This window comes from Aulonocara sp. 'chitande type north' Nkhata Bay, linkage group LG10 (assembly GCF_057382095.1).
Source record: "Aulonocara sp. 'chitande type north' Nkhata Bay isolate Kocher_YH1m ecotype deep benthic linkage group LG10, A_spYH_male_GT1.1, whole genome shotgun sequence".
In the NCBI taxonomy this organism is placed as follows: Eukaryota; Metazoa; Chordata; class Actinopteri; order Cichliformes; family Cichlidae; genus Aulonocara; species Aulonocara sp. 'chitande type north' Nkhata Bay.
This window is the reverse complement of record NC_141353.1, coordinates 33640701-33667060: the sequence shown is the minus strand read 5'-3', so window position 1 is coordinate 33667060 and position 26360 is coordinate 33640701. Positions and strand designations below refer to the sequence as shown.

General features: G+C 39.7%; 1 protein-coding gene across 2 annotated transcripts; it reads left to right on the top strand.

The window, feature by feature from the left end:
* The first annotated feature begins 2234 nt into the window (after positions 1-2234).
* Positions 2235-24045, top strand: LOC147321257 (protocadherin alpha-C2-like). 2 transcript variants are annotated; one of them, XM_086309608.1, is made up of 4 exons: positions 2235-5019; positions 7350-7408; positions 11017-11102; positions 20056-24045. In XM_086309608.1, exons 1-4 carry the CDS (start codon positions 2479-2481, stop codon positions 20367-20369), a joined length of 3000 nt encoding a protein of 999 aa, XP_086165734.1. In that variant the 5' UTR covers positions 2235-2478; the 3' UTR covers positions 20370-24045. The 2 variants fall into 2 exon arrangements, with proteins under 2 accessions (XP_086165734.1, XP_086165735.1); XM_086309609.1 differs by lacking the exon at positions 7350-7408 and having other exon boundaries at positions 20056-20193.
* The last annotated feature ends 2315 nt before the right edge of the window (positions 24046-26360 follow it).

Genomic DNA, 26360 nt, shown 5'->3' with positions numbered 1-26360 from the left:
CCCTTCACACACACACACACACACACACACACACACACACACAAACACACATATATTATATTAGATATCTCTAATCAAACAGCATCTTGGTTCTCTTGGCTCATCTGTTCACCTGAGCCTCAGGTACCTTGGTGTGATCTTTGATTCTGCCATGTCCCTAGAACAACACTCTTGCCAGTTGTTTAGGAATTGCCTTTTTTAGCTAAGAAACATCTCCAAACTGCGAACTTTGCAGTCTGAGTTAGAAATGGTTATTCATGCTTTTATTTCATCTCGCTTAGATTGTTGTAACAGTCTTTTTCTTTGTTTGGGCAAAAGGAATCTTGACCGTCTCCAGTTAGTCCAGAATGCTGCCGCAAGGCTTTTAACTAAGACACCAGTGTTACGTTCATTACACTGGCTTCCAGTACATTTTAGAATTCATTTTAAAATCTTGGTACTGACTTTTAAAGCTTTGAATTGTGATGCCCCTGCTTACATTTCTGATCTTTTAGAACCCCACGCTCCCTCTCGCAGCCTGAGATCATCTAATCAAAGGCTGTTGGTAGTCCCACGAACTCGTTTTAAGACTAGAGGTGGTTGTGGACTGCTCTCCCTCCATCATTACGTTGCCTTGATTGTATTTATTCTTTTAAAAAGCAGCTTAAGACTCATTTATTTGGATTGGCTTTTAATTAGATTTGTGCTGTATGTTTGATTATTAATGTATTCTGTTTTATATTACTGTGAAGCACTTTGTGGTTTTTATCCTGTGAAAAGTGCTATATAAATAAATTGATTTGATTTGAGATATATATATATATATATATATATATATATATATATATATATATATATATATATATATATATATATAGTCATCATTTTGTCATCATTCACCTGTACATCGTATATCACGTTTCATACAAGGAATGAGACTTCTGCTTTATGGGGTCATTTATGGGGCTTCTTTAATACGATTATGTGACCTGACAGTCTGAGGTCTGCCTCTGACAGTGATCCATGTGGAGAGGAGCTTGTGATTGTCAGTACAATGCTTTCTTGCTGCTGTGCCTTGCCTAAATGATCGCCATGCGGTAGGCTGCGCTGCAGAATCGCCACTGGCAAATTAACCATCCTTGCGACTTCGGAGCAGACAAAGGACGACAAATATGAGCCAGTTCCCGGACATGTGTCTGTGTTTGTGAACACGTTTCCCCACGTTTGTATTTTATTACGCTGAGAATTTCGGCGGATCCATTCATTACCACCGCCCCTCACTTCTTGCGCAATAGTGAATCCAAGAGAATCTGCCAAATAAAACATTTTAACTAAATATTCACGTTATATCATCAATTCCCTGTAAGTCTGCGATTAATATTTTGCCACATGCTGCACAGCTAATTTTAATTACCGGATGAAAGTCTGGTAAGACTGGATGCATACGCCAAATATTTATGTGGTCTTTTTGTGTGGTCGCCATTCTTTTTTTTTCTGGAGGTGCTTTAATATGTGGTTAGCTCACAGACCTTACACCGACATCGCAATGGGGGGATGAGAGGAGAGAAATGGGTGGAGGGGGAAGCGGGGAGCTGCGCCACAGCGGAGAGGAGAGAGCTGAAATCTGAGTGCGCGCTAGGGCGGATAGTGTCCTTCCAAGGTCAAGTCACCTACATTGAATTTTATGAGTTCCGGTTATCCATTCAAAATAAACCTAATATGAACAGACTGCACTGCTTTTTTTGCACAGAACATACTGTGTAAATATTTGATCCGTAGTGCTTGGTTCATAGTTCCATTTATTAAACTAAATTAAATACATAAACATAATACTTTTTAATCATGTCATACAACATGAGGCACAAAAAAAATGTAATACATTTCAAGCATCACGTCTCACATAAAAGTCTTTAATCAATACTAAAATAACTATTTAAAATGGTTATAGTTAAGTGACATATCACAAATTTTTATGTGATTATGAACAAATTATTATTCATAATGGTTCAAAATTTTACAATTTTTTTTGTAAGTAAGGAATTACAGAACTCCTCGCCAAGCTGTGACCTTTTTCCTTTTATTTCAGCGCCTAAAATAATCCCACACATTGGATTGGTTAAATCGTTTTTTCTTCTCTTCTAGTGCAAGCAAACTTGGGCACAGACCGCTTATAATTTTATTTTGAAAGGGACAGCAGTCTTTTCCGATTCCATAAGGTAAAACTTCGCCTGCCTTGATTATCTGACGGCTCCAGCGACAGGGAAACACACCCGTCAGCAGCGCGCATTGGAGACAAAAAAAGCGCCTCACGGACAAAGGTAATATGGATGCGCTGGAGAGGATTCGCTTCAGCCGGGTATCACAGTGGATGAGCCGCTTCTGTTTCATTTACCGGGAGACCAATTAGCCCACCTTAATGAGGTGCTGGGATGCGAGATACTGCAAGCTAAAAAGGCGGAAGGCTGCATTTAATCCGTCTGCGGATCCTGTGAGCTTGCAATGGCTGTGGCTGGGCTGTGCAACCGGATAGGGAATAATGTGCCTTTTTATTTTGTGATATTTTCATTATTTTGTGGCCTTTCATTTGGACAGTTACGATATTCGATTACAGAAGAACTAGAAAATGGGGCACTGGTTGGTGATCTAGCGCATGACTTGGGGCTGGATATTCGAAAGCTCGCCACCCGAAAAATCAAGGTAACCTCCAACAGCGGCAAACGCAATGTGATTGTCAACCCCAAAAATGGGAAATTGCTTGTCAATGAAAGGATTGACAGGGAGGCACTGTGCGATTTATCCAGCACCTGCCTCATTAATCTAGAGGTGCTGATTGAAAACCCCACTGAAGTGCACCACGTCGAGGTGGAGATTGTAGATGCCAACGACAATGCGCCGCAGTTCCCCAGAGACGAGTATCAATTGGAAATAATAGAGTCTGCTTTACCGGGGTCTCGTTACCCAATTGAAAACGCTCAAGATCCAGATACTGGGTCAAATTCTGTTCGCATGTATCAGCTTAGCACAAACGACCATTTCGCGCTGGTTTCTAACAAACCCTCTCTAAATACAAAGCACATCGAGCTTGTGCTCAAAAAGCCCCTTGATCGCGAGCAGACGCCTTACCATCAATTAATTCTAAGTGCTGTGGATGGTGGGACGCCGGAAAAAACGGGGACGACTAAAATCAGTGTCCGGGTACTGGACTCAAATGACAATATTCCCTCATTTGACAGCTCAGTGTACAAAGTGAAAGTGTTAGAAAACTCCCCCAAAGACACCCTGGTGATCAAACTGAATGCAACTGACCTGGATGAGGGCACAAATGGGGAGATTTATTACTCCTTCAGCAGCTACACCCCGGAGAGAGTGAGGCAGATGTTCAGCATGGACACTAATACAGGAGAGATAAGAGTGAGAAACAATGTTGATTATGAAGAGACTAACTCCTATGAGATGTACATTCAGGCAATGGACAGGGGCCCCGGTGCTGTGGCAGCACACTGTAAGGTGGTAGTAGAGGTTGTGGATGTGAATGACAACGTCCCTCAGATAGTGTTGTCATCTCTGTCGAGCCCCGTGAGGGAGGATGCCCGTGCAGACACAGTTGTGGCCCTTATTAGTGTTACTGATCGAGACTCTGGAGCTAACAAGCAGGTGAACTTGGAGATCCCAGCAGGCCTTCCATTCAAGATCAAGTCATTCAGAAACTATTACACTCTGGTTACCTCAGCCTTTCTGGACCGTGAGACCACTGATGCCTACAATGTCACTCTGAGTGCCACAGATGGAGGAAATCCTCCCCTATCCTCCCAGAAGACTATACAGGTGGATGTGGCAGATGTTAATGACAACCCTCCACGATTTGAACAGACCTCATATACAGTCTATGTGGCTGAGAACAATGCCCCCGGGGCCTCTTTGTGTACTGTGAAAGCTCGAGATGCCGACATCAAAGAGAACGCACGCATCACCTACACAGTGCTCAATGACAACAACCACGGCATTCCTGTCACCTCATATGTGTCTGTGAAGGCCGATACAGGGGAGGCTTATGCCCTGCGAGCCTTTGACTATGAGTCACTGAGAGAGTTTCACTTCCAGGTCAAAGCCCAAGATGGGGGCATTCCTCCGCTCAGCCGCGTCGCCACAGTCTACATCTATATAATGGATCAGAATGACCATGCACCACTGATAGTCAACCCCCCTGGCAATGGCACGCGCTCCTTGGAGACGGTACAAAAGAATGCCGAACCTGGTGTCCTGGTGACCAAAGTGGTGGCATACGATGCAGACGCTGGTCCAAATGCTTGGCTGGGGTATGTGCTGGAGACAGCCACTGACCCGGACTTGTTCAAGGTGCATGAACACAACGGAGAGATCAGGACCACTCGGAGGATCTTGGAAGACAACTCCACCTCCTTCACTCTAACTGTTCTTGTAAAGGATCATGGCCAGCCTGCTCTTTCCTCCACTGCTACTATTAACGTGGCAGTCATGGAGGTGCCACCAAAAGTGGTGTCTGATCCCAAGAGGATTATGCGACCTCAAGGCCCAATCCCTTTGTCCAAAGTGACCGTCTACTTGACCGTGGCTTTGAGTGCCACGACCTTTGTTTTCCTGGTCACTGTGGTGGTGCTGGCTATTGTCCGCTGCCACGCCTACTGCACCCAGCCTGGGTCCTGTTCCCCATGCTGTGTGTCACAGAAACCCCCTCCAGATGGTGGGAACAGCAGCGTGAGTGCTGGCGGAGGTGGCAGCAGTGGAGCTCCAGGCCAGCCTAATAACAATGTGGTGCTTCGGAGAGACCTTAAAGTGGAGCCTCACTACATCGAAGTACGTGGGAATGGCTCCCTAACGAAGACTTACTGCTACAAGACCTGCCTGACTGCCACGTCTGGCAGTGACACTTTCATGTTCTACAACACAGGACGACCCATCAGCGGCACCTGGGGCAGCGGTGCCGACCGCTTTTTCACCAGTGGAAGTGGATTTGTACGCAGACTCAGCATGCCCGATGCCTCCCTCCAAATCTGCCCAGAGGTGGGTCATGAATTTTTTATTTTTACCTTTTGTTCGCATAGCCGGAAGGTCAGGAACCTTCAAGTTTTAAAAAGTGTCTTGAATTTGACCAAGGTGTAAGCAGTATTAGGCACTTTTAAACATACCAAACCGGACTTTTCATTCCAATATGGTGCCAGTGTGCAGTGTTACCATATTCTCTGTCACTGTCACTTTGTTGCTGCAGGGAGATGACATGTTGCACATCAGGTTTTTACCCTCTCCTGAACTGAATCCCTGCAAGCTTCAGTCTCTTTGTTTAGTTCCCACTTGCACTGCAAACTCACTCAGTGTAGCCTAGCTCAGCACTCACACCGAATTAGTGTCAGTTGTGATGCTTTTCAAGGGTCCTATGTTATTTCTGATGATTCAGAGATTTGTGTTTCACCTTGAGATTGTCATCACGTCTACACCAGGAACAGGTCATGTATCATTCCTACTACTTGGTCACCCTCTTTGCATGCAGTTTTGATTTGTCTGTGTTTTTGTTGTGTTGAGTAAGGCAGTGACATAGGAGCAGTTGGGGTTTCCTGACTTGATTTCTGATTATGGTTAGTTTTGAGGTTTATTTTTATGGCTGTATTGCATTTATGACTTCTGGGTGATTTTTTTTAAAAAAAGAGAGAATCATTAATGAGTTAACCTCATTTAATAATAGAGCTTTTTAACTGGCAATATTAAAATCAAGGGTTTGGCTTATGTGATTTCCTGAGCACATTATTTCCATTTGTGTTTATTTTAAAGTTATTCTAAAGTCATTTAGATTATGTCTTAAATGACTCTTGCAAAAAAGTTTGGGGTGACACATTCTGCTTTTATCACTAATGCTTGCTGATGATGCAAATATTCATTTTTTCAGTTATTTTTAGTTTTTTGCTTTTTTGTTGTTGTTGTTTTTTAATTTATATGATGTTGAAGGTTTGGATTTTCCACGAGTTCCCTGTCTTAATTAGCAGGTGGCAGTCTCTGGTAAATTAGTTATTTTAAAAATAAATCTGATCAAGACAAGTGTAGCAGTGTAAATGAAATTAACCTCCACACTGTGTTCATCAGCCTTGCAAATTAAATTTACTCAAATGGGCTGGGTCTACCAGCAAAAAATACTCCCCCCTGATATGAACTAAGGAACATGATGTGCTTTCTTTATCTGGGACACTTGCTGCTGCCAGCGCAGGTTTGTTTCTTAAACACAGCTTTTTTTAAAATTCAGCGTTGTGCATGTGCCTACTCATGAAGAACATGATTATGAAAGAGTCCGGCATAATTAATGGCTGTGAAGCATTAACTTGTAAATGGTAAATGGCCTGTATTTATATAGCGCTTTAGCTCATTAAAACAATGACTTGCCCCTCTATGCCATTTATATTGCAAAGAGGGGGACGTTCTTTGAACTTAAATGTAGAATCATCAGTGAAATCTACAATGACCAAAGTCATATTGGGACTTCCACTTATTTCTGGGAGTCCTAGCAGGCTTTCAATGGTGAATAGCCTCAAGCCCCAGATCTGAACTTCACCAATACTTTTTAAATTTCTGTGCTCATGTGGAATTTTGTTTATCAGGTTTTCAGTGCAAGTATAGAATGTGCTATGTACTATTAAAATGTGTCCATACAGTTACCATTGATTAATGATAATTTAATGTTTTAGATGAGATATTCAGAAAAGGAACACAAGTAAAGAGGAAATACTTTTATAAATACTATGTGTTGATAGCTGAGATAGCCGTATCTTAATATAGCAAGGACCAATGCAGGCCAGAGATAGTGGATGTGGCTGGTCTCTCTTTTTTATTGGAGTTTAAAGGCAATTATTTACCAGAGGGCTGCTGGGAATTTGAAGCACTCAGCTAGGTTCATCAGGAGCAGACAGATTTACTCCAGTGACACACAAACACATACGCATCAGTCTGTACTGTCATCATAGTATTCCTTTAAAGGGCATTACTCTCCCAGCTCACACATTTACAGAACAGTGGAATGAGAGACTGTCCAGAAGCTGTCAATATGGCTTGCAGTCATTGTCCTTATTAAAGTCCTTTCGTGTGTGTGTGTTTGTGTGTTTGTGTGTGCGCGCGCGTGCGTGCGTGCGTGCATAAGTGTGTGTGTTTGTGCTTGTAATCAGTGACACAACTGCAGTGTTCCTATCACGTCCAGAGCTGGGATGCGTATCATGATTAATTGATGAGGCCATGGCTCTGCACAGTATGAGATCAAGCTAAACTTACTCTCTTCATCCTCCCTCTCTGTCTCTACCTCTCTCTCCTTCATTTTCTTTTCTCTCGCAACCTCTCTCTCCCTCTTGCTCGCTCAGCCCAAAGCCCCGAATGCTGACTGGAGATATTCTGCATCTTTGAGGGCAGGGGTGCAGAGGTAAGCATTTTCCACGTTAAAGTCTTGTGCAACTTTTTATCATCTCAAAAAAGGTTCCACCTTTCCACTCTACTCATCCTGCCGCCATCTAGTCTGCACCATTAGAGAGACCCCTCATTTTGCTCTTGCAACTATAGCATATACGATTCCCCAAGCAAATGATTTATTCACATGTTACAGTTACATTTATCCCTACACCTCTATGGAAATGATTCAAAAAGCTACTGCAACACTAATGCTGTAGCTTTTCAGAAATGACTGTGAGTGGCGCCTAAGCATTTGTTTGAACCTTTAACCTCAACCTCTCCCTTTGGGAAAAGGCCTTTGCGGTTCGGTCACTGGATTCATAGCCTTGGTCCTCTGCAGTGAAATACTATATAGGTCATCTACATTCTGAGCATCACTCCCTCACTTGCAGTCTTTAAGCTGGAAGCATGAAGGACAAACAGGCAGATGATGACATTTCCTAGATTATCACATGCACATGTGCTTCAGTGTCTGCATGTACAACTGCCCCTCACCACCACCCCATGCATGCGTTTGCATTTCTCTGTGTATCACATATTATTGTGCAAAGATGATGTTTTTTTACATCTCTAAGTTTTTCCACTTCTTATTGTTAGACCAAATCCACACAAAACAACACCTCCAAAGACATATTAAACTAAAACATTTGAATTGTTTTAAGTCTACAAACACTGTAGTACTCTAGCCATGATTATCCTCTCCTAAAATCATGATTTCTAAGATTTGGGCTTGAAACCTCTCCTAGGTATTGTGTCAACAATAGATTGCTGTGATTTTAGTGTGCTTGCTCTTTCATGAATATTCGAGTATTCCCACCTACATATATCTAATTAATGAAGCACTACACTTTAAGCAGTGTCATTAGCTGCAAATCAGAGAATACTGAAATGAAGAGGATCATAGAAAAAAGCACCAACGATTAGAAAAAATTCTACCCAAAAACAAAACTTAACAGTTTTCCCATGATTATGTCAGAAAATGTCATTTATTTCCCCATAAGTTGATCTAAAAACAGCAGGGACATCAGGAATTAATGTGTTTACTATTCACACGCCTATGCTTTCTGCAAAACTCTCCCAAATTTCATGGTACCAGTGCTTACCGCTCATTTGTGAAGTCATCTTCTTAGTCTAAGTTGATTTAATTGGATATTAGTGTTAATTTGTATGGATCATGTGCACTCTGTCATCAAGTCACTGTTACATGACATGGATTCAGATAAATCATCACTGCAATTTGCCGCTGCCACTTCTTAAATGACAGTGACTGTAAAACACACAGAGACACAGAGATGGCTCACATCAACACTTAGCCACAACACAGGCGTGCTGTAATGTAACAGCATGTAACACCAGCACTGTTGACCCATATTCTGAGTGTAGACAGAAGTGCAGTACATCAGTACTTTCTGTGTCATATTCGTATACATCAAACTGCTTAGAATACACCTGGTCATTTTTTCTTCATGGGGAAATCAAGATAATGCAGGTTGCAGATGATAGTATTAATGTGCTGCAGAAAAACCTAGTCAACAACAATTAACTATATATGTATAACAAATGGATGAGGGAAAAGATTTTTTGCTAGGGTGGGTGTGTCAGTTTTATATAAGCTCATACACTCATATTTAGTCAAATATTTGGACTTTCTGCCAAATGCATTTCCTCAAATGTGATTGTTTTCACACCACGGTGTCAGCGTGGTAAAGATAACGCTATAAAGCAAGCTGTCAGTTGGCTTCCCTTAGCTTAAAAACTGGAGACCAGGATGGAAAGGGGCAGGTTTGCTCAGTCACTCAGAAAATTGGACAAACTAAAATAATTGTTTTTCTTTCTCAGAACTGAGTTAAATTCCTATTTTTGCACCTAATTGTACCCTTGTTAGTCTTTCTCTCTAGCAGCCAGTGTAGGTGAAAGCCAGATCTCTTCCTCTTGTTTGGGGGTTGCTAGGGCACTGGCCAGAACTAGCTTTCCTATCATCAGAAGGAGAACTTCTAGCAACCTTGTTACTGCTGGCAGATTCAGGTTGGCTGATTTAGAAAATGCTGATATTTTTGGCCTGATTTTCAGACATCTGGGATCGACATCTGTTCATCCTTGGATGCAAACGGATTAACATTTGTTGGTAGGCTTATTGCACTCGTAGAAAAGTACCAAGTGCTCTTTAACTTAAATAGTTTTGCTGTCTTCACTTCACCTGTTTCTCCCCTACTGTGCTTCTTATAGCTCAGCCCCTGCTAACACACACAAGGTGAAACAAAGATCACAGGGAAGATGAAAAGCTAGCACACCCAAAAATGATGGCAAAACAAAGTCTCACACTGTACTAAATCTGTAATTAGTAAAAAATTTGATTGATAGACTGTTAAATGACTTTTTCACTGGTTTAACTGATCTTTTTAAAAAGCTCTACATTTGAAAAGCTCTATATATACTATTGCCATCAGTAGTATTCTTATGTATTTGTATAAACATGTAACAACTACATTAACCTACATTATGCTATTATTTCAAAGTGAATATGAAAGTATTTGTCACTTAAAGTGTTGAATTACTTTTTTTAAAGGCACACAATGAAACATATGCATTTTATGCATTATTCTATTGTGATATCAAAGTCATTTAGACATATTCAATTACTATTCAAAACACTGAGCATGGATCAGGATAGTTCATTATGCTTATAAATTTCAAAAGCTATGGAACGATTACAAGTGCAGAAATCCGTCAAGTCATATTTTACATGGAAGCTCCAAAATGAATGAAAATGAAGACTTGCAGTGCACCTTTGTTATTCTTTGCAAGTGGCACTGTTTTCATGTAGCAAGGTGTTTGGCCATAGTTATAGTATTTTAGTGTAGTTATAGTGTATACTGGTGCGCACTGTTTTAGCGGTTCTTAATCCTGGTCAACTTCAACCACAAACACAACCACATAAAACAGCTGGTTATCTGGGACAGAACAGCTATTTTCAGTTTCCATTATAAGCAGCAAAGTTTAAAGAGCACTTCATGTAGTCCTACAGTAGTCGTCAGTATGCATATTTCTATTCTGTGAAAAGTCGCTCATTCTTTTATGTGCTCCGTCTTTCTTCATAGCTATTCCTAGACCAATTTAAATGCATTACAAAAGCCCTGAGTCTTTAGATATTCTGTCATATGAGGCAAAGCACAGGTATTCAGCCTGAAGGGTGGGATGGTTTGGGTTTGGGTTTGGGTTTTTTTTTTTTTTAAAGTGGGGGTGGGGGGCTGTACCCACTTACAACAAGACCACATGAATGTATCCACAATTTCTCTTTCTGGAGAGCCAGAAAGCCACTGTCAATGTCTAAAATAATCAGTATTGCTGTTTGAAAGTTTTTAAGCTATTTGAATACCACTTAATTTGCCTTATATTAAACAGAAATGTCATCTTATTAGACTATTATTTTAAATTGCTCAGTTGTGGATGGATTCCAGGGTCTGCACCAACAATCATTTGAATTTCATAACAAAATCTCCGAATGTTAAGGAAAATGTGTCCTATTTTTAAATATTTGAATGTTTGCAAATTTTTCACTGACTAAATGTGATTGCCTTTCAGTTCCGTCCACATGGAGGAGTCCTCTGTGATGCAGGGAGCCCAGGGCATGCTGGTTCAGAACTGGCCCACTGTATCTAGTGCTGCAGGTGAGTGGAAATGTAGGAATCAGGATACAGGATGAAGATTTTTTTAAACTGATTTTGTGTTAGTTAGATGTAGTTCAGAATATTTAGCTAGAAATAGTTCAGATGCCCAAAATATAATTTGGGTTAAACCATCTAGGTCAAGGTCAAGTTGATTTATATAACACATTTAAAACAACAGTGTTGACCAAAGTACTGTACATTAGAAAAAAGTGTCCCAAGAAAAAGTAGACTAAAAATCCAAAACACAATAAAACAAAATAAAATGAAATGAAATAAAATAAAATACAAAACAATAAAATAAAGCAAAGGAAAAAGTTCTACTTTTTGATGGATGAGAAGCTGTTTTTGTCCTTACATCATGATATAACTTGAAGGGCAGCTGAACAGTGAAGCCCACTGCCAAGGTCAACACCTTATGCCAAAATCTTAAAGATTTTTTTCCTAATTTTGACAGGTTCCTCTTTTGAAGAAGAACCCGTGTTCAATCTCTACCTGCAACTTTTTTTGTAAGATCATTTTTTTAGCCTTTTAACCTTTATTGGATAGAGACAGTGTAGGTAGACAGGAAAGCGGGGAGAGAGAGAGAGAGGGGAAGACATGCAGCAAAAGGCCACGGGTCAGACTTGAGCAGGTGAACCAGTCACCTGCTCACCCACTCAGCTAAACCAGCACCCTAATCTATAACTTTTTATCCACCATTAATATTTACCATAAATAAGTAATTGACATTTGTCTCATCATGTAACTGTCAGCAAACAAACAAATTAGCATGTATGCAGAGTTCCATAGGCCAAGCAACATGCATAGTCAGATAGCCACCAGAGCCGTTGGACCCTTATGCAGAGCACTTTCATACCTAGAATATTGTCACTTTCCACAACAGCAGCAAGCAAGAGCTAGAAATCAGAAAAGGCAGCTGTCTCTTATAAGAATGAGTTAGTGAGTGGGTGACAGTGCTGAAAAATGTTGCAACACAACTGATGTGTAAAGAAAGCTGGACTCATAGACCTGTGCTTTACAGAAAGTGTGTCTTAGAGCTAATGCTTAAAAGTTTGTGTGTGGAACTTTACAAGGGCACAGAGGCTGGAAGACTTTGGTAAGCAAGATTTCAAAACCATGTTTCAGCACTGTGAACCGTCCCCCTATTCTTCCACCCCCGCTTCCATTCATTGATTTTCTGTCTGGCTTCAGGAATTAGGACATACGTAGACACTTGAGGGTGAAGAGTAGCATCACAGTAAATCACTTGGCAAACCAGGGACAGAGTATGAATTTACTGCCTGTCAGTAAACATGAATAAATAAAGATTTTTTTCTCTCTGTATAAAAGGAAGTTGGGAAATTGTTTGAGATACCAGCTGCATCATTTCCCAGTTCTAGTGTATTCCCCTCTGCCAGAGTGCAGCAAAAAATGTGCAATTTTTTTACTTACAGCAGATGGAAACCATCTGGCCAACTCCGCCCCTATAAAGACTCAAATATTGTCTCAAATATTATCTTTAAGCGGAGTGCTCAGCATACTGCGGTCCTTCCAGTTGTTGCTGATGCATTAGGAAATACATTTTTAGAAGTGGCTTAATGCAATAGCACAGACAAGTTTATCCTCTCTGTTACACGTCATCCTTTATTGTGACACATTTTCACATCTGTAGCAAACTGTTATCACAATGAAGCCTTTAATAATTGACCAATTATTAATAATTGGCCAATTATTAAAGTTCTTCATCTTCCATCAAGTGTTGCTGGAGTTCCTGCATTGTGAATTCTTTCATCCTCTCCATGCACCTTGGAAATAGGTGAAGTTGTGCCAGAAATCTTTGCTGCGATTTATCACAATGAAGTCTTCCGACATGCTGTGATGCATCTAAATGTGGCACCTTCAAAACTGTGTTTATGTAAGTGACCCTTGGTGCAGATGAGGAGACATTTGTGTGATGCCAGAGGGGGAGATGTGCTGTTATCACAAACAAGAAAGTGCCGTAAAAAAAAGAAAGATGTGGCAACATTTAAAGAAACTGTGATTAGAAGATGAACAGAAGAGACGTACAGGGGGATGGAGGGAAAAAAAGCGAGGTGTGGGGGGATGGAGAAACAGAGAGAGAAAGGTTAAGAGGATTGGCAGGTTCCTGCAGTAGTGGTGTTGCTAGGGAACACCATGTGACCTGTTGCCTGGCAACACTGTCTAACTGAGAGATTGCTGCAGCAGCCGCACCCTCCATCAGCAGGGAGTGGGCGAAGGCAGTTTCCATAGCAACCGGTCATATCTCTGAATGGAATATTTAGAGACAAAAAAACAGAGGAGTAAAGGGGAAGGGGACTTGGCAAAATCGTGGTTTTAAGAAAGAAAGAAAAGGCATTTTAGAGGATATCAGGTGGAAAAGCAAAGTTTATGCTTCCTATGCAGAATACATGTGGTACATGTCACATATATGTACGAGCACTGTGACTGTCGCATGTCAGTGTGCCACAAACCATCAGAGGGATTCATTTCAGATGGAACCGTGTCTCGGAGTAGCCTATTTTAAATGTAGGTTACACCAAATGAGGCTTCCGACACCCTTATATTTTCACATCAGGTGCCACTACATGCTCCTCGCTATACTTCCCTGCTCACTAGCAGTTACAGTGTAATCCATTTGCTGTGAAGTATAGGCTGTTAAAAAGAAACACTGGCTGGAGCATGTTAGATAAACAGCAGCACAAAGGCAGCAAAGCTCTTTAAAATTTTGCACTCTGTGACATGAAGAGCTTATATACACCTAAACAGGAAATGTCTGAATTAAAACGTGGGTTGTTTTTTAAATTAACAATGCCAGAGGTCTGGATTTTTTTCAAGCAGTGCATGAAGCCCTAGAATGTTCCAAGACACTAACGCGATACCCATTTGTTTCAGTATGCTGTGTCAGTGGATATTGTACTTCTCTGTACATCATGCAGAGAAATACAAACTTTTTGACCTCTGCTCTGTGTATACTATATCCACACACATTTGGTACTCTAAGCAGGTAATGGTAACATGGTTACAAATCAAAATTAAAATTGTAGAAAATCTAAAGATCATCCAAACATTTATTTACTACAGATTATAGATCCAGATGTTTCCACCAACGCAAGTAGCAACATTTCAGGATGAAAAATTAAGCAGCGCTGGCTCAAAGGTTAAGCCAATCCCTCCCTCCCAATGGTAAATTGCGAGACAGCAGAAATAAATGTTTTTACAGCCTCTATGGAGACCAGAAATTATTTGGCCTTTATGGGAACTCTAGAGTGAGTTTTAATATATTGAGATCACCTGTTTAAATTGCTTAAAGGCTTAACACTATGTATTATTAGGCCCATGGCCCCTTTGACTGATAGGTAGACGCTAAGCTTTACCTCAGCTAATTTGAGTCACTTAACTGGAAGTCTCTCTGGTACCTTCTGGAGTATTTTTAGTGTAGTTATCTAACAAATAGTATGGTTTGCTGTGAGGTATAGACCTTCTAAGAGTTTCTGCTTGAGTTTTGATATTTGACAACTGATATCTTTATATCCATTGATCCAAATATGCTCACTGCTTGTTCAAACCCCACCACCACCACACACACACACAAAAGAACACAAGCCATGCAGGCATCAGGGGCCCGTTCTTCGTACGTCGCTCACTACATCCAAGATCAAATGACACATCCAAGACCAAACCATCGCGCTAACCGTGAGCTCGCTATTCCGGTTCCCCGAACACACCTGCTGTTGACGATTAGTACAGCTGGACGCAGTAATGTGACATCACTGGGTGTCGTAAAAGGGGCTACGCATCGATAGTGGAAACATTGATCGGCAACCCTCTGATTGGTCGGCGAAAATGTCGACGGAGCGCGCTCGGCTCGGTATTTTTCGGCAGCAGAGCAAGAACTCTTGAGTGAGGGATTTCAGGAGTTTCAGAGTTTAATCAGAACGCAAGGGAACACTGCAAAGGCTGCAAAAGCAAGGAGCGAGGGCTGGCAGAAAGTTGCTGACAAATTAAACTAGTAAGTAATTTAATAATAACAATAATAATGGAGTGGATTGATATAGCGCTTTTCAAGGCACCCAAAGCGCTTTACAATGCCACTATTCAGTCACTCTCACATTCACACACTGGTGGAGGCAGCTACGGTTGTAGCCACAGCTGCCCTGGGGCAGACTGACAGAAGCCAGGCTGCCATATCGCGCCATCGGCCCCTCTGGCCAACACCAGTAGGCGGTAGGGTAGATTTATTATATTACACTATATTATCCAATAATATATTACATTATATTATAATATGTTATATTATATCCCCTTTCACATTAGAGCCACGACAGGACCCACTTGAACATGGGAACAAGTAAAAGTGAAATATAAGAATATTCTACAGAATGGTAATATTTATCACTTATATTGCTTTTCGTCTCTTGGAAAGAGACCCTGGAATAATCTGTTTGTTTATAACAGCAACCAAGAAAAGGGCAGAGCAAAAAAAAGACAGGTGGTGGTCCTGCACCCCCTCGTCAACAAGTTGGTTAAGTAAATAATACCCTCACGGGAAAATCGATATCTCTCTATGAGCACACTGTCGCGCTGAGCTAAAGGATCCTGTCTGTCCCGCAATATACGCTGAATTCTGAAAACTCTCCTTATCAATCTTGCACCTTCTGCAATGGGCTGCTCGCGTATACGGACAGGACATGGCTGCGACAGACTTCCCAAATCCACCTTCGCTTTTATAGCCGTGGTCTCTCATCTTGATTACACAAAGTAATTTGCAATTGCTACTCTGAAATATGAATTACATCTGTAATAATCACATACATGTGATAGAATGTTAATAGTACATTTTCCTTTTTTAGGAAATGACCTGTATGTATCTGTGTGAAATCAATAAATGGATCAGGTGCTGCATTGTCTTTAGTTACATTGATAATATTTATTTATGGTGAAACAGTGGAAAAATATCGCTGTTGCTTTCGTATAAATGAAGCGGACATACCTGCGTGGCCGCGATCTAATCCTGTTTACATAAAGTAAACCTGCTCCCGAGCAGGTTTACGCTTACGGCTCTGTTGCTATGACAGCAAGTCCCGGATGAGCTTCGGGGAACCGAACGATCCAAGATCAGGCGAAATCGTCAACAATCAAATCCAGCTAACCTACTTAGCGAGGTACGAAGAACAGACCCCAGGCCTTCAGAACAGGAATTCACAAACAGTGTGACATCACATATCACATGGATAAGTCTCTTTTATATACAGTCTATAGGTGAACTTCAGGATTTTCCTTGGCACCTGAAATGTATTTAAATAAACTTGATATTCCATGAAGATGAACTCCTAATTTGACCTTTCACCACCAGAATACAAACTTAAAGTACACAAAATGTTTCTAACTCGTATGGTAATCATCGAATTACACCGACTACATTATACATAATACACGAGGTTGAAATTTTAATGACCTTTTAATGGCTTGTTCTCAACTACTGTGTCACCACTACTGTCCAAACTACTGTGTCACGTGTAATTTTATGGTGAAAAGTAAACTGCAGGCTATAACGCTTGCCCCAAATTAATTTTAATACTGTGTTTTCACATTGCATGTTTACATACATTAACCTGTAAAAATGAAATGTAAAATGTGGAAAGACCCTTTGTGAACATTTAACTATCAGATAAGACAATATTACTTAGAACTCCCAAAATTTAAGCAAAAAAATCACCTTCCTTTAAGAGGACTTATCAGGTAACAGGAAATGGTGTGTCTGTTACATAAAAATGAACTGTATACTATATATAGAGCAGTAAAGTGCACTATATTTTCTTCCGCAGTTTTTCGTGCATCTGAGCAGCTATCTTTTCATATTTTATTACTTAAAGTTCTTTCTTCTCCACATGAGAAGTGGACTTTCTCACTTTAGCAATGGAATCAGTTAAATCGGACTTTGTTGAGCACAGATTAAACATATGCTAACAGACTGTCAAATGGTATAATCCTAATCCTAAAATGACTGGCATTAGAGTTTATTAGTAGTAAGTCCACTAATGTTAATGTGAGATAATAGCATCTGACACTAAATAATTACTAAGAAGCTGGTTATTTAAGCAAAGAAACAAAAAAAATGCAGAAAGTTGTGTGAATTTTAAGAAAAAAGGTCAACCAGATTACTCTGCATGCCTTCAGTAGTGATACCCAGGTGTTAATGTGGCCTGGAAGGATCTAGAACAGCAGTCCAGCTCCCACAGTTGGCGACTTATAAAATCTGATAGGCAGGTTAATGCTTATTACTATTGAATGAGTTCATTTTCATGCGCTGCAGACTAGCATTGCTTTCAGTGACAGCCTGGAGGTATTTGCTCACTGGTAAGAAAATAATGACATCCCACAGCGCGCTTACACTTTCAACACATCCCGTTTTTCCTTTCTCTTCCCTGTGATGCGTTCACGGCGCAGACGTAAAGTTGGTAGAAGTGCTTAACTAGCTGCTGAGCAGGAGGGAGCATAAACTCGAATGTATCTTTTCAAACAGCTCAACAAATATCAGCAAACAAACAAACGCTTTCTGCACAGTTTGTCACAAAATGCATCCATCAGATAATTGCGGTATTTCCCACGGAGAGAAAATAAAACGTTAATGTGTGACACTGTCAGAGATGGAGAAACATGTAAGAAAGAGAGGAAAGGAGATCATTTTCAAAGGACTGCTCAGCAAGTTAAATTTTATAGACTAGAAACTTGAATCTTACATGTTATACCCTCATTCATTTTAAACATCGGTAAAACATATAGTTGATATAGTGATGCACTATGCTGGGCTGGTTACGTCTAGGGTACTATTACTAGCTTATACTACAATAAGGGTAGCACACAGAAATGTATATTTAAGATGATGATGCCGATTAGATTCACTCACTGAATCTACCTTTTATAATTCCTCATTACCCCATTAAATATCACCTTAAATCTTGCTGAATTCGTTTGGCTAAAGCAGTGAATATTGGACTAGCAGCACAGGTCAGCTGATCGCAGTCTACATGCAAAGAAAATTCTACTGAGCTTGCTAAACAAATTATTATTTGACTTATTTCGAAGTAATTCTTTCCCCCACGTTGCACTGCGACACCCAAGCTTCCAGTTCCCCCATCTGCCAAATCCCAATTTGACCCCTGGCTATACCCCATTGTTTCTGTTTTATTTTGGCTTTTTTTCCCATCACCTTGTCTTCTATGTGCTAATTATAAAATGTTAAACATGTGTAATAATTAAATGATCACTTCTGCAAGCAGAAACTAATTCGAACTAATAATTTATTTCTCTCTTATCTGACTACTCCTTCTATATTAAAATCAATGACCCTTTCTGGCATTGTAGTTTCTTTATTTAATATCTAATGTACTTGCAATGAGTCAATGATAAATCATATATGAAGAATGCCTATACACTTTATATGCTCACTGAGGTTAAACAGCACAATAATGCAGAGCGACTGACTGACCAGTTCAGTAGAGACCATTACATCTGCTGTCATTGTAGCCTGTACGTGTTATATATTTTTATACTCAATGGACTCGTTGTGGGGACTTTGTGGGACACTGTGCGTCTGAAGAGCGCACATTTTCAAAATAGTGTACTTCCCAGTGGGGCAGTGGTTGAAATCATTTCAGCACTCCAGCAATGTCATAAATAGCCTACAAAGAAAAATCAAACAGAATCTTTTTGTAGGGGCCCGTTTTTGATCTAAATATTATCCAGGCTGAAAGTAGGTCAGCGCAGAGGGAACTGGTGTGAGCCTGAGAGCGCCGTGTCTGCAAAACCCGCCCACCCCCATCTTTCTTACTGCCTCTCTCTCATTCACGCTCTCTCTCCCTTCTCTCTCCGGCTTCATCTCATCTAGCATCCGCTTTCTTTTTGCATTACGAAATGTATGACCCCTTGACCTCAATAGATGGGTCCTTTTCTCACGTTTCAAAATAATTATTCAATATAGGCTATAGATCCCTTCTTCATTTTTTATTTTTTTGTCAATTTGCAATCTGGGTTTCTTAATCTTTCACATCCATGCACTGTTGAATCCTTGTCTCTGGCTTCCAATGAGAGTAGGATTATGCTGCAGCCATCATCCAAATACAAATCGCACTGCCAAGTTAAACATCCCTGTGGTTTAAAGGTTAGTCCCCTCCAGTCCCCTTCAGTGAACTGGGTTGCATTGCTCTCCTTAAAGTATATGAATCTTGGCTATTGTCAGGCCAACATTTAACCCTGTAATGCCAAATGTATCATATCATGCTTCTACCACTTACAAGCAAAACGATCAAAATATCGCTGCGTGTTAAGGCCGCATTGAAAGAGTATACAACGCGTATGTGTAAATGTACCAACAAAATGCACCTCATTGATAAAAGATTAATGGAAAATTGATATCAGTCAAAATCAGTCAAGTTACACATCTTTACCACTTCTTTCGACAATTGATGCTTTCATTTGAGATTTTACTTCCTTAATATATCTTATATAGCTTTGATCTCAGCTCTTTTCTCCTTTTTTGTCATTTCAATTTAACTTTGCTCTTACTTTAAGATTTCCAAATTATTTTGGTCTGTGATATTGCATTTATTTTATTTAGCTGAGTTTTTCATTATTTGGCTTTTGGGATAGTTTAGCTTGGAAGCTTTAGAAACAAATGGATAGCTTTAGCCTAACTGTCATTAAAGGTATTTAAGTCTGCTTACCAGCATCTCTATGGTGCAACTGGGTACCAGGTAATGTGATGTTTTTAAAAAGTTAATATTTTTTTCCTTTTTTTAATCAGAATCTCTCAGCTAGAATGCTAAGTATATCGATTCCCTAAAATTTTAAACAGTTCCTTTAACAAATAAATAAAATGTAATGAATTATTCTCTTTTCATTGTTTTTCTTTTTCCTTTTTGTTCTTTTCCATTTTTTAATCACGTGTGTGTAGATGGAGAAGGTGGTGGAGAGCTATCACCTCCAGTGGGCGCTGGAGTTAACAGCAACAGCTGGCACTTCAGATACGGTGCTGGACAAGGCTATGGCCTTCCTCAGCCCCTGAAACCAGGAGAGATTCCACCTGAAGCCTTCATCATTCCTGGATCTCCAGCCATCATCTCTATCCGCCACGACCCAGGTCCTGTGGATGACAAGGGTGAATTCATAAGCTTTGGCAAGAAGGAGGACGCCAAGAAGAAGAAAAAGAAGAAGAAGGACAAGAAAGATAAGAAGGAGAAAGGAAAAGATGAAAGCGGTGATGACTAGAGAAGTGGTGATATGACAGCAAAGCTATTAACAAACTACCCAATTTCAGAGCCAGAAAAATAAGCCAAATGCATATTGTAGAACCAAGGGAGCCTCCTTGCGCCATATTTGCATAGACATTGTATAGTGGCCAAATCCTCATTAGACCAGGCCTGGCTCCAAACGTCATGCGAACTTGTTAAACAAATGCTCTTTATCGAAAGAATGGACCAAATTACACCAGAAAATGATTTATTGTCTTAGATTAGCCTTTGTGATTTGCTGCCCACCCCCACTTCCCCAACCCCTTCCCCCACCCCCAGTTTGTATAACAACAACAAAAATAGCACCCAAAAAAGGTGTACTATTTGTAACGACCACTGTCCACTGAGGCTGCCTGTGATGACATCTCTGGCCCTCCTCCTTTTTGACTAGTTCAAGGGTAAGTAAAAAGTAAAAGAAATAACTTTAAAATTAAAAAAAATAATAAACGGGGCTATTGTCTTCAGAATTATGGAGGCGTTGTAGAAAATCTAAAAATGTGGGCTTTTATAAAAAATAAATACGTAAAAAATATAATAAAATGAGCAAAGACAACAGCATATAGTATGCGTAACATAGGATTAGCACCTTTGAGACTACAAGGTGCCTGAAAGAAGTTAGACCACGCTCAATAAAGAGCTCTGTTTCAGTGTAACATAGCACATTGTGGAGGCTGAGGACCTGGACTGGGTTGCACCAACTATGCGCAAGTTTGTTCCCAGGTTAGGATATAAAGTGGTGGCCTCATAACTGCTAATTCCTTTGCAATTAGAATGTCGCTAAATTCAATGATAGAGTAGGTATTAAGACGTGAGTTCAAAGGTGAGATCTTTTGATATTATTAAAAGTTAGAATGAGTAGCAAATAAGTAATAGCAATATACTGGATGGTTTTGGGACTAGATTGGCATAAAACATGGCCGATTCTCATTTGACTTTTAAAGGAAAATGCTAGTATTTGAATGTTTTAGTCCACTTTCTACCAGTCATTTTTAAGGCTAATCATTTTCTAAAGCACATCATTTTGTTTTTGGAAATTCTATTGGGGTTTTTTTTTACCTGTTTTTTTTAATGGACTATAGCACAAAAATGCATTAGCTGAGACTCGGAACTGTTTCACACTGAACACATCGAATTTTGTCCTTGCTTTAAGCCGTATTTTCATCACACTATAGTGTAGCTACTGCACTGACACAATTAACCAGATTAGGTACAGTACCTAAGGCGAGTCTCAGCGTATTATTTTTCACATTCCATGGAATCTAATGCCAACAAAAAAGGAATGACACACTAAATAGTTGAAAATAGCCCAAAGTGTTTGTGCAATGTGTAGACAATGGACAGAAACATTCAAAATCATGGCTGTGGCTCTTCAAGTTGCAAAACAGCAGGGAACTGCTAAAGAAAAAAAAAATGCTGCGTGCAGAAAACTAGATTCTTTATTGTTAGTGAGTGCATTTGTGTGACTTGTATCATTTGCACCTGCTTTATTGCTTGCTTAATATGTTTAGCGTTTACTTAAGGTTACGTTTGGACAGATTTCTGTAGTGGTACCGCTTGTAATTTTAGCAATGCCTGAAATGGGATTGTGGCGACTTCGGCCATAACTAGGGAACCTACGTGCAGCTGATGCAACCAGCCCCTGACATGGCTTCTTCTCTTGGAATGTGACACAGGTTAATGGGGTCTGAATTAGCACACCCAGTCTGAAAGACACATTACTGTACACAAACACTGATTTTCTCTCCGCCGCTTACACACAATCCAACAAATCAAACATACGCACACATGAACACATAAATTCAAAATACACGAAAAGAATACGCAGCCCTTTGTGGAAACTCCAAAAACTGAAGGCCAATGCCACCCTTAACATGGGAGTGTATTATATGGCTAGGAAGCAGGAACGCTGCTTGTCGCTTCATTTCTGTTCCGATCCGTCCTCTTCTGTCTTTGAATGTTAAATAGTTGTTCTTTAAGCCTTGCGCCACTGCCTCGCCTGCTTCAGTGCTTGTAGGATGTGCTTGCCCGCCGCCTGTTTCCTCGCTCTACTCCTGTTTCCTCAAATCAACATGGTTGGACATCTTTCCACTTTGCTTCAATGAACTGTACAACAGTAACATGTGTGTATTTGCATATTTACACAGATACAGACACATAGACATATAGACACATGTCACACTCTCATAGACATTTTTTTTTGTCTCAACTTCAGCTGAGTTTAGGCGTTTCTGCCAGAATGTCTCCTCTGGTTGCTCATTGTTGACAGCTCTGTCATCTCTCGCATGACTTGTATGCACTGAATTGCGAAGACGCCTGAGAGCTTAGCAGAAACTGAGATTATGCTGTGCTAGATATGAGGCAAGATGGAGTGAGAGTCAGAAAATAGTAGTCATAGTAGTCCATTGTGTAGATACAGTGTAGGAGACAAAGAAACTATTGGGCAAGTCATTTCTCCTTTGCACAAGCACATGTATTGCAGTTAACACTGACTGGGAAGTACAGTTCAGCTGCAGTACAAAGAGGCTGGAGGCTGCATTCAAATTATGATAATTACTATTATAATAAAAATTGTGACTGAAAGGTGACAAAAGTTCATTGGCTTCACCTGGCATCACCTTAAAATTTCCCTTTTTTTGCTTTATGGCTCCACATGAATATGGGGGGAAAAAGTTTGCTGGGAAGTTTTGGCACTGATATTGTGTATAAACATAGTGTGGTAGAAATGGGAGCAGCGTCAACATGATTGAAAGTGTCATAAAATCTCACCTCGCTGTTCCTTTTATTAGACCACCATATTACCGATCACTATAGGGGTATATAGGTGCTGCTCAGTCCTTCCCATGCACACTATTCCCTCCTCACCTGCCCTGTTCTTCAGGTGTACTTCTGTGCTGTCAGATCACCAAGTGGCTGTTTGCATGTTATAAGCAAAGGAAACAGATCCTATATAGATACTATATATATATATACATAGATATGTTTTTCCACTGGGAAATGCGTATTGGAATATTTACATATACCTCTGATACACATTCTCAAAGACAATACACACACCTCTCCATACAGACACAAACATACAGTAAATACAGACATGGCAGCAGCAATTTGTGGAAAAACCTAAAAGAAACACATTTTCTTATCATGTTGAAAATAAATTTAATCTTCTAGATATACATAATGCTATTGTGTTATGCTATGAAATGCCTTTTTTTCTTTCTGTTTTTACCCATATGATTTTCATGGATAAGAAAATCAGTCCTTAAACTAACTTGTGTTCAACTTTGAAATGATGATCAAAAAGACACTATTGTGAAATTATATACTTTGCTCACCCTCTGTACCTTTCCCTTGCCCAGTAGAGAAAAAGGCAGAAAAATAAGAAAAAAAATATCAAAATACAAAAAAATGAAATAAAAAAAAATAAAGTTGATGTATTCTCTGCTTGTGTATAGTGAATGTTCCTCAGTCGTTGGGTGTGGCGGTGAGTGGCACATACCAGTCGACTGTGACAGTGCAGATCTGTTAATAACTTTTTTGTACACCTGCTCATCATTGTAAAGGTGATCATAGTGATTCTTATGATTTAATCAATCTGGTAATGTGTTTTGTTAATACGTCACAAATAAAGTTTTTTTTTTCTTAAATATCTCAAACAGTGTTTTGAATTCAGTTGAACTAACAGCTTATTTTCTCCTTCAGTAGACTGTGACGCCCTTTTTTTCCTCTCCACTTTTGCAACAGTGGAATTTTGAAATATGGGAATGCAGGAAATGAGAAAATACAGCATTAGTATCCGAGGTCAACAAGATCTCAACATTTTAAAGTTGGCAAAGCCATGAAAAGGGGACTGGATGATGATTAACGTGGGACTTTAACATCCCTTCTATTTGAACAAAGACTTGTCTTTCTTTAGGAAAATAGGAAAAGCCTTTATCTATTCATTGCACTGGCTCCATCTGTCTGGAGAAGTAATTAATGCACACCACCCTTCCTCCGCTTTCTTGCTGCAGCCGACCCATACTGTTCATATTTAATAAGCATTTTGTTTGCAGCATATGTAATAACTAAAAAGGCTTTCTTTTTGTGGAATTAATATCTAAAGACATCAAATTCTACTTTAAAGATGACTTTATTCTAACACAATTCATTCTGAAGACACTTGTACATAGGATTGTGACTTTCCTCCATTCCTGGGTAGCACAGGGGGGCAGTGGTTAACAAGAAAGTCCCTGCTTCAAACCTCATGGTCACCTTTTTCTGTATTAGCATTCTAACCAGGCCTGCTGGCTTTCTTCTGGGTACTTCCTGGCAATTCAATTCAATTTTATTTATATAGTGCCAAATCACAACAAAAGTCGCCTCAAGGCGCTTCATAGAAAAAGGCTTTCTTTTTGTGGAATTAATATCTAAAGACATCAAACTCTACCTAAAAGCCTAAAAGCACGTATGTTAGTCTAACTGGGGATTTTAACTCATTAGTGTGAGGTAGATAACGTGGTTAAAGTGCATAGAACAATGTAGTGCATGAATCTATGGTTAAATGTGATTTAGGTATGTCTGAATTGCTTTGAGCGGTCAGTATGATGGAAAAAATGTTACATAAATGTCAGTCCCTTTCCAACAGACTGATGATAATTAGCAGTCATACTGACATGTTGTCAGTGATGTAAAAAAATAGAAGAGGAAGAAACAGTGAAGGGGCATAATTAATGTTTATCTGCCCTCTTGTGGCAGTTTTTTTGAATGCAGCTTTAAAATGAAAAACAAAATTGCTAATTTAAGTGTTTGGATTTCATATTACAGCTGTATGGCACGCTATTGAACCTCACTAAAATATGTTTTCACCATTGTGACTCAACAAGAATATAGCACTCTGGAAGCTGCTGAATTGCATACAGCTTTTCAGTAACTTCTCAAATATTTAATGGCAAGGGCAACAACTTTAGACTTACAAGAAACACCCTAACGGGTCTGCAAAAGACTTATATAATCCAGACAGAGTCACAAGCCATGTCACTTCATCACCTTTGTATAACTTAATTGGTAACTACAACCAAACTCTCGATAGTCATATTGCATTGTGACAAATGACAACAAGAGTCCAAGGATTAATAATGTCGCTCTCTCTGATTCACATGTACAGACTATTATCAGGAGTTCTCATGGTTTAAAAAGATGGGCTATAATTATTCTAATATGTCATTATATTTGCCTAAAGGAAACATGTTTGAAAAAAAGAGAAAGAGCCTTAGTAAAATGTAAATGTATGTGCATCTCTTAGACCCACATCTAATATTCGAAGCCCACTTGTCAAATTATCAGTCTATTGTCACCACGCTAACAAGGCAAAATACAAATATACACCCTCGCAAGATTTTTTTTTTTTAAAGGAAAGCGATTTTCCTTTTCAAATGTCTTCACTAAAGCATAACCAACTGTTATGATGAATAAATGCAAACCACACAAAACTCTTACAGTGACAGTTAAACCGTTTTCACTGTAGGCATTTTCCCTGATACAATACTGTGTAATTGCCCCGAGGCTATGAGATAATATTTTATTCACAAAGTCAGCCTCATGTTCCCTACAGCTCCAGTGATGGAATTTGAGTGCAATCTCTTGAAATCAGAAGTCAACACACAGCCTGGTTTCCATAGTCAAATTTGCTAATATCTGATGATAACAATAGTCTGATAAATAATTATATTACACATCATATTTCTCATCTTTCCAGTCTAAACGGAGCTGACTACCAACCAAATTATTAGTCAGCAGCCAGTCTATGCTATATAGAGTCACAGAATGGATGCATTTTCCTTGCGCAGCAGGACTTTCATTATTTTAATAGATTAGTGTATGAAAATAAAACATTAAAGTATTAGAATATTCTTAGTTTGATTTCATTTGTTTTTGTATTTAATGTTTTTGGAGGTTTTAACATCCATGACAATCCTCTTCATCCTGTCTA

Bases quoted from the DNA above. Each gene is read 5' to 3' on its own strand.
- LOC147321257 (XM_086309608.1), top strand. From the start codon at position 2,479: ATGGCTGTGGCTGGGCTGTGCAACCGGATAGGGAATAATGTGCCTTTT. The intron at 5,020-7,349 runs GTGGGTCATGAA...TTGCTCGCTCAG, and splicing joins CCCTCCAAATCTGCCCAGAG to CCCAAAGCCCCGAATGCTGA. The intron at 11,103-20,055 runs GTGAGTGGAAAT...ACGTGTGTGTAG, and splicing joins CACTGTATCTAGTGCTGCAG to ATGGAGAAGGTGGTGGAGAG.